General features: G+C 49.0%; 1 protein-coding gene across 1 annotated transcript in view; it reads left to right on the top strand.

Annotated features, from left to right (window-relative positions):
* Positions 1 to 372: 372 nt before the first annotated feature.
* The window catches only part of APPL2 (adaptor protein, phosphotyrosine interacting with PH domain and leucine zipper 2), a 40,060-nt gene continuing 31,352 nt past the window's right edge, over positions 373 to 9,080 (top strand). Inside the window, exons 1-2 of the mRNA XM_080935043.1 lie at positions 373 to 514; positions 6,380 to 6,478. Coding sequence (XP_080791169.1) covers positions 461 to 514; positions 6,380 to 6,478 — 153 coding nt within the window. The 5' untranslated portion in view covers positions 373 to 460. The remainder of the gene's footprint in view (positions 515 to 6,379; positions 6,479 to 9,080) is intronic.

The raw sequence follows: 9,080 nt of genomic DNA, 5'->3' as shown, positions 1-9,080 counted from the left end.
CAGTTACACAGTGAGTTAGAAGACAGCCTGACTCCCCACCCCTCCCCGACACCCCCCTCCCCCAAAAAGGCCAGAGAACAGCTGCAAAAATCGGTTCACTCTTATCTCCTTCCACACAGAAAGAGCAATCTGCAGAACCGCCAAGAAGATAAAAACCTATCATCGTCCCACCCCGGGAGGGCAACCTCGAGCATGGGGAGAGCAGCCTCTATCCAGAACCGTGGCGCGAGGGCTCGAAGCTCCAGGGTCCGGCGGAAACATAGTCGCCACACTTCCGGTGTCCTGTCCCGGACTGTCTACACGTCCGGTGCCCGCCACACTTCCTGTTGATCCCGCTGCCAGGGGCCGGGCTGAGGGGCGGTCCGCGGTCAGTAGGCAGGCGCGGGCTCGAAGCTGAGCCTCAAGTTCCCGAGCGCCGAGTGTCCCCTCCTCGCGTCCCGCGCTCCCTCGCCGCCGCGCCATGCCCGCCGTGGACAAGCTCCTGCTGGAGGAGGCGCTGCAGGACAGCCCCCAGGTACCGTCGGGGAGGCCGGGTGGGAGCCGCGGGGGCCCAGCCGGCGCTCGGGGAGGTCTGGGCAGTCGCTGTCCCGTAGCAGTAGCTCCCCACAGGGTAACAAATAAGTTTTCTCATGCAGAAGACGACCGCTCTATTCACACGGATGCTGCTGGTACTAGCGAGTCCACCAGACGTGATGAATGCAGGGGCCAGAAGCACAGAAAACCTGGGTCCATCACCCAATCGACCCAGAGAAGAGAAAATTCCAGCATTTGTCCCATTTATGCCACGGGGTGAGGGGGCTTCATTAGCATAGTGGAGATGTGAATCGAGTGGTTTGAACTTGAGAGTGAAAACGGCAGGCAGATAGTGCTTATTGACAGTGGATAGGTACCCCCATTCCCTTTTCTGGTATAGCATCCCTGGCTTATCTAAATAAATACCTTTATCCTCTAGTGTCTCCGTTCCTGAAAAGTTAGAAAGGATCGAGCTGTTCTTTAGTTTCTCCTCTTCTTTCTGATTCCTTCGAATTGTACCGTTCAGATGGAAGTTTGATGAGCTTACCTACATTTCCGAATCTCTCCCTTGCAGAATAAATGAAAAGGGCTGTGTGCGCCTGTCTTAAGCTCCGTTCTGAGTGATTGTCCTTGTGTAGACAAACAAGGATATGTAAGCAAGCTGTTACTTGTTGTTGTTTGGTTGGGGTTTTTTGTTGTCGTTGTTGTTTTTGTTTGTGTTGATACAAGGACTTACTTACTATGTAGCCATAACTGGCCTGAAAACTTGCTGTATAGACCAGGCTAGCCTTGAACCTCCATCTTGAGTACTGGGATTGCAGGCATGCCGGCCTGTTTTGTTTGTTTGTTTGCTTTTGTTTTTAACTGATTCAGCTTTTTTAATAGACCGGCATGTAGTGTGCCAGCTTTTCGAAGGCCCCCTTACACAGCTCTGGATGTCAGCCTTTGTTGGAAAGCATTTCAACCATCCTTCCCTGTCGTTGGGATCTGAACAGAAGCATGGACATCATACTCACCTTGGTGATGAATAGGGATTTGCATTTGCTCTGTACTTGGTGACACCGAACATCCAAGACAGGCTGATTCGATAGCCAGTCACCGATGGTGGCTGAACCAGTCCTGTTTGCACAGACATGGCAATGCTGCAGAGCTGGAAGGTCTCTGACAGGTGTGCACGCAGTTCTGTTCCTAATCGCCCAGTGTTCTCGTCTGCAGAGACTGCACAGAAAACGAGGAACATGCAGCAGATGGTCTGGAAAACGGTGGAGCAGTCTAAAATTATATCCGTCTGTACGGCTTACACTGTGATCTTGTGCATGTGTGGGAAAAGATGTTTAGAGGCATTGTTACTCCTGACATTCTTTTTAATTGTTTAAAAATGTTTTTCTCTACAGTAAAGCTTTATTCTCAGACAGTTGGCTTTCCTGCAAAGTAGTGAAGCCCTTATTTAATTCAGAGAGTTGTTTTGTTGCCTTCCTTGTAAGGAATAATTTTAAATATCTCTTCATTCTTTAATGATTTCATGTAGTTACACGGCGTATCTATAACATACCACCTCCCCATTTCCTCTCTCCAGAGATCCTCAAACATACTTCCCCACCCACTTTCCTGTCCTCTTCCTCCCCCCACAATAACACACACAATCTAATTAGTGCTTTCTTCCTATGCATGGGTGCGGGGCCATCCAATGGAGCCATGGCAACCTCCCAACAGCCACACCCCCAAAGAAAACTGTCCAGTCCCAGAAGCCACCAACAGCCTATTCCTTCTCAGCTAAGGGTAGACCTCTGGGTGCCTCCATCCCAGGCTGCAATGCTGTGTGTGAGCTCACGAGTGGAAAGGCCATGCTGTGTGCAGAAGACAGCATTTCACAACCCTCCGCCTCATTCTCTCAGGCCCCTGTCAGTGACATTTCCTGACTCTGAAACAGATGTGTGTGGATGTGGAGGTCAGAGGACAGTTTGTGGAAGTAGGTTCACTAATTCCACCATGTAGGTTCCAGGGACCGAGTGTGGGTCCTCAGACCTGGTGACAAATGCCTTTACCCACAGAGCCACCTGTAGGAGATTTGTCGTTGCTGTTGAGACCAGTTCTCTCCCATCAGTGTGACAGCTTTGGGTGATAGAAGGTAGCCTTAGGAGTCTTTCGGAGCCCACACAGTATGGCTGACACTATTTCTTACACAGCATGTGCTGAATTGCAGCTTTACTCCCGGGAGATCCAAACGCATAGAACTGGATGGAATGGAAGCCCTTTCTTTTATTTGATGTGAAAGAATTAAACACAGAAGCAAATGCCAAGAGCTCAGGGCTGTCGAACCTTTTGGCTTCTCTGGGCTACATTGTCATCTCCGAAATTCGCACCGAAGAACAGTGCAGACGAGTTGCAAAGGAAGTGAAGAAAATCTGAATGAATTGAGAGCCTTTATGCATGGCGTTGCATTCCTTCCTCTCTTGGGTTATGGATTGAACAGGCCTGGTCTGGATCCTCCGTGGTATGTGCCAGGCACTGTTCGAAATGCATTTAGTTCATGCACACAGTCTTTTGAGACAGGTCATCTAGTAAGATGGAGGAGCGACAGTGAATTCAACTGTGTGAGGTAAGGAAGCACAGGCAGCAGGAATAAAGGGGTTTGCTTTTGTGGTGCAGGGGAGTGAAGGCAAGGCCTTGCAGTGCTAGGTAGGCAGGCTCTCTCTCACTGAGCCACTGCCTCAGCCTCGGGTCCTGTTACCTAGCACCCGCCTTTCCCCGGGCCCTATATTGATTCACAAGGAGGGGAAAATGGTACGGAGACCCCCTGAACTGTTTGTTTCTTGTTGGAGGTGGAAGAGTTAGGAGGATTGCTTGAGCGGCCTGTTTACACAGGGCTTACTCAGTGAACACAAAAGCTTTTGTATTTGAACTTGAGTGCTCTAAGAAGTGCTGAATAGATATTGACCAGCCTTAGATACAACCATTCATTTCCTCCTCTTCAGCGTGCAGGGTTGCACGCTGTGTTGCAAAAGCTAGTACGTGCACATGCACTTATTCTTCCTGCTGACCTCTGGGACATGAGTAGAGGGGGTAGAGACCTGTCCCTGCTGTTGTGTGTGAGCTTTTGCGTTGCTGGCCAGGCTCTGTAGCTGCTGGAAACATGACCATCAACTAGATAGGCGAACCTGCCCTTGACTGGCTCACAGTCTGTTCCTGGGGCAGATAAGCAGCTGCTCCAGAACAGTGTGAGTCCTGCTGTAACCGATAGGGACAGAGGCTCAGCTGGGAGTCCCAGCAGCACATCCCGCATCCCACAGAGGAGTGCTCTCACATGCAGCACTGTCCTGTCCCCCTCCCCCCCAAGGTGGGGATGAAGCTGTTTTGGGGTTTTTTTGTTTGTTTGTTTGGGGTTGTTTTTGTTTTTGTTTTTTTGGTGTTGTACTTTGTGCTTTGATTCTTTGGAAGTTGGCATAGCAGAAGCAGAGAAATGAAAGGCTCAGTTCTGAGATCATGCAGTGGCCTAGCTGGGAACAGTCTTCCCCAGCAATCAGGCCTTTCTTTATCCCAGTGAGATGCCTCCAAACATTCGGGGTGGTTTTGTATGACTTCATTGTGGAGAGAGTTTGTCCTATAGCTCTGTGTCTAACACATTTTCCAGTCAGTAAACTTGGATCTATGAAGAGGTTTCTCTGCCTGACCCAAATTAGGGTGGGATAAAAATCTTTGTCTGACTTATGTTTTCCAGAAACAAATGATGGGTGGTGTTGAAATTGGACACTTACACAATTGTGTATTGTTGAGACTGTCAGGGCTGTTTGATTAGGTAACACCTGGATGTTTACTTTAAGGTAAAGAAACACCAATGCTTAGGCCAGGCCCACAGAGTGCTTGGTCCTGTCTGGCTGGCTGCAGAGGTTCCTGAGAATGTGAGATAGTAGAAAGGAACTAACCTGCCACTGTTACCTTGGGCTTTTATTCAACCTCTCTGAGCTTTTGTGTGTGTGAGCTGTGTGCCACCGATTGGTGGTGCCATCTTTGCAGACAGCGCACAGCAGCGTTGGGCCTTTTCGTGAGGCTTTGAGCAGCTGGCATGCCTTTCCTGACCCCCACTCCTGCACACATCTGGGTATCTCCTCTCTACACCCATACACTTGAGCAGAGCGGATGCTCACAGATGTGTGCAGCAATGCAGTCTCTCGGTAGCTGACTGTTCTTTGCCAGGGGTGATGTAGTTAAATCCAGTTCCCAGAAGATTAAAACAAGGCAAGGTACAGTGATGCAGTTCCCTGGCATTTGCTGTAGGTGAGAGATAGAATGTGGGGTGATCAGAGAGAATCTGGCTCAGGTGTGCCTGTGTCTTGGGCTGGCACCACAGAACACGCCCACTGATAAAACATTTGATACTGGTGAGCACACTGTCCTAGCAGTGGACATGGTTTATATCTCAGCCCCTCTGCTTCCCAACCCTGGGAGCTTTCATTGTCTGTGTCACAACCTAGAATCAGCTCTTTATCCGGTTGGTCTTGGGTCTTGACTGTTAATTGATGTAGAAGGATCTAGTGCACTGTCTATGTCTGGGGGAGGTGGGCACCTTTCTCTGGCCCTGGGCTGTATCAGGAACTACCTAGGCATGAGTGTTCATAGTTTCTGCATGAGCTCCTGTCCTGACTTCTCTCAGTGTGGACTGTAGCTTATAAGTGGCATTTCATAACTGTTTCAAACTGCAGCGTCATCCTCTGTGAAGTGAGGTTAATGTGGCGGTGGCATCTGATTAGAAAGTAGTTTCATGAGAAAATGTGACAAATGTTCAGTGCCTGTCAGTGTCTGATACAAGGAATGCCACTGGAGTCTTCCTGCTGTCCTTGAAGAAGACAGTTGTGTGAGCCTTCTCTTTTTAACTACCTCTTGTCTTTAATTCATTCCTGAGAGTATTAAGAGAAAACGAAATAGGATTCAGCTAAGTGAACAAATATTTTTAAAAAATAAAACACCTGCAGTGCAGTTGTGTCACTTCTTCTGTCCCCAGGCACGCCAGTTATAGTAAGAAAGGTATCTGAACCTTTGTGGATCTTGGTAGGACCCTGCAGCACTGGGTCCCGGAACACTCCATCAACCGTACCGTTGGCGGGCACTCCTTAGAAAAGCACATTGCTGTAGTGTGAGATGGAGCCACCTGTTTAAACACTGAGCACCAGCTATGAGCACCAGAGATCATTGTCTCCATAATAAACGTCATCTCTGTCATCACAGCTCCCTGGAGACACCCAGCAGGCTCAGCCCATGCTGGGCCTGGAGTCACTTTCCTGTAACTCTCAGTCCTCTGGGTGGAAGTCAAGTGTGCATGAATGCCAAACACAGCTCAGCCATCTTAACAACCAAAAAGTCATACTTTCAAGAGATGCCATGAGGAATTTAGAATCGTCACCTTTACCTGCAGATTGTCATCGTTAATGGGTTGTGACATCTAGTGGGCCGTAGCTGTGATGTGAGGCTGGATGGTGAAGCTGGCGGTGCTGGGCAGCCATACCTGGTGCACAGTGGGGTCCTGCGCTCCCTGAATGGACTTGGGAAAAGAGGCTGCCCTTTTGGATAGTGTTTACTGAGTGGACACATGTATAGGCAGGCACGGAAGTCAGTGCAGGTGACTGTCCTGTCTGGTGGTGCTGGGAGTGGCATCAGGGCCTTAGTGATAACAGGTGCCATACACTGAGCCACAAGTCCTGCCCTAGAGACATGGGCTTTCTTCTCTGGTCCTGGACAAGTGTAACCTCCTGTCCTTGCACCCTTGTAGGAAGGATGAGCACAGAGGTCACCAGACACCTTCCCTCCGTGTTTGTCCCTCCTTTGTCACTGTCACTGACAGTAAAGGCCGACTCTTCTTCTTTGCCTGCAGACTCGGTCCTTGCTGAGCGTATTTGAAGAGGATGCTGGCACCCTCACAGACTACACCAACCAGCTGCTGCAGGCCATGCAGCGTGTCTATGGTGCACAGGTATGCCAGAAAAGCTCACATAAAATAATTTTGAAATATAATCAGTCATTGGCTGAGAAGGTGACTTAGTTGACCTGAGTTGGAACTGCAGAATGCGTATTACAGTATTACAGAGCTGGGCACAGTATTGTGTTAGTGTCTTTCCAACACTGGGGGACAGACAGGCAGGCCCCGAAAGGTATTAGCCCACCACCCTGGGCTCATCTGTGAGTCCCAGGTGAGTGACTGTCTCTCAGGAAGGTAGGACAAGAGAGGGCAAGTGAGAGTGACCCCCCCCCCACATGTACACGTATCAGAATTGTTTTGTTTTTGTTTTTGTTTTTTGTACTCTTCACCACCTCAGAACACAGGTAGTCATATTTCCGTTGCTTGAGAAAGTGCTGGGAACTTCCTGTAAGTAGAATCAGGAGGGGACCCACATAACTGCTTTAATTATCTTTTTATCCCAAACCCAAAGGGAAACATGGAGCCTCCACATTTATGAATGTGTGGGCTCAGTGTCTGGAAGCTCTTTGTCTTTCTCATAATTAGGCAGTCTTGGATGTCAGTGTGGGCGGGCAGAAATGGCTTTTCAAGGCTTCCTTCCGAAGATGGGTAGCCTCTTTGTTTTGAGGAACAGATATCTTGGCTTGCAAACCCATGGAGAATAAATTGCTGAGTAGCAAAAGCAAAGCTTTTTACAGACCAGAACTGCTGCACATATCACTTTCCAAGGGAGAAGTGAGACACTTACACGCAGAGGCGTTGCACATGGGAGTAATGGAGTGGATGGTTCGCACTGACCCTGATGCCTTACATCTGTGTGTGCACACATCCCTTCTGCTCGGAGGATGTGGGTGTCGTGACTACCACAGTTTACAGTGTGTGGCTTAGGAATCCTGCACAGTGGGACCAGCCAGACGGCTCAGAGGGCCAAGGCACCTGCCACCAAGCATGACAGCCTGAGCTCCGTCCCCAGAACTGACATGGTAGTAGGAGAGAACCAACTCCTACAGGCTGTTCTCTGACCTCCACACATGTGCCATGACATGCGCGCACCCCCTCACACACACCAAAAGTGTAATTGGAAAATTTAAAATATAATCGTATATAGTCGTTAGGCATTATTCACCATAAGAAGAAGCCCTAGTCTTTACTTTTAGAGAGCTCACATTGGTCAGGAGACAAACAGTTACTACTGAGCGCCTGAAGGCCCAGGGAGAAGACTCACCTCCCCCAGAAGAGCTGTGCTGGTTTCTTTCTGTTACTGTGACAAGGCACTCAAGAGAATCAGCTTACAAGGTGAGCTAGGCTATCTGGCTCGGCGCTTGAGTTCAGCACGTGTGCACTTAGGCCTGTGCCTTTGGCCTGTGGTGAGGAAGATGGTGGAGGGAGCTTCGTACCTGTTGGTGGCCAGGATGTAGAGGAAGGCCCAGGTTCCAGTATCCTCTTTAATGGCACACTCCAAGGACCTAACTTCCTTCACGAGACCCCAGTTCTTAAAGATCCCACCACTGCCCAGACATGCCGCAAGCTGGTCACTAAGCTCTGGGGTCATCTGAGACCCAAGCTGTAACAGGGGCGCCTCCAAAAGGGATAATTTCAGTAGTCATGATTTGTTTATTTGATGGTTACACAGTGCACACTGTACTGAAGTGTTTGGTTACCTGTGTACATCAGCTAAAAAGAAGACAGTGGGGGCAGGGGGAAGGATTGTCCAGACCCTTGACTTCAGCCACAGGAGAGAACACAGAAAGAGTCAGAGGCACATGCATGTGCATGCAGACTACATGTAGTGTCATGGACTGTATCATTTGCTGAGACAGGGTCTTATGTGGACTAGGCCGGTCTGGATCAGTTTGTAGCTGTTGATAACCTTCAACTCTTCATCCTCCTGCCTCTGTCTCCCAAGTGCTAGGGTTACAGAATGTGCCACCTTACCCAGCTCAGTTTTCCCTGGAAACACTAGGTCTGGAGGCTCATGGGGCCCTGAAGAAAGAGAAGCGTCTCTCTGCAAGTTCGAGTCAGGGGTCAGGCTAGAGATACTTACAAACTGTAGGAATGAGCAAATGTCACTTAGTAATTACAGTGTATGCGGCTAGGTGTGGTGGGCCTCTGTGAGTCTGAGACCAACATAGTGAGTTCCGGACTAGCCAGGTCTGCCTAGTGAGAAAAAATAGTTTGCTGTGGTGCTAGGAATTGAACCTAGGGCCTCGTGGCGTGCTGGGCAAGTGCTCTGCTGCTGAGCTGCATTCCCAGACCATGCAGATCGTTTTAATGTTGGGAGGAGCTGTGTTCTTTTTGTGATCTTGTGCCCTCATTTGTTTTGATAATCCTTTCAGAATGTGAGAAAATATGACGGCATTCTCAGATTTTATTCCATTACTTACACTGAATGTTTTTCTGTTTTCCTCTGAATATTCCAAATTTAACACAACAGAAGAAAATGACTGTATATCCCAGACCTTCTTACTTGCTTTTTAATAACTGGACACAATGATCCTGTCTCCTACTCAGTGCTTTGAAGCTCCAACACTTAAGTGCTCTCTGTCCACCAGTGTCAGGAGCCTGTGCTCTGCCTTCCGCATCTGTCACAACCATTTGCCGAAGAGTCAAAACACTT

Source organism: Micromys minutus, assembly GCF_963924665.1.
Source record: "Micromys minutus genome assembly, chromosome: 22".
NCBI lineage: Eukaryota > Metazoa > Chordata > Mammalia > Rodentia > Muridae > Micromys > Micromys minutus.
This window is presented reverse-complemented; position numbering and strand designations above follow the sequence as displayed.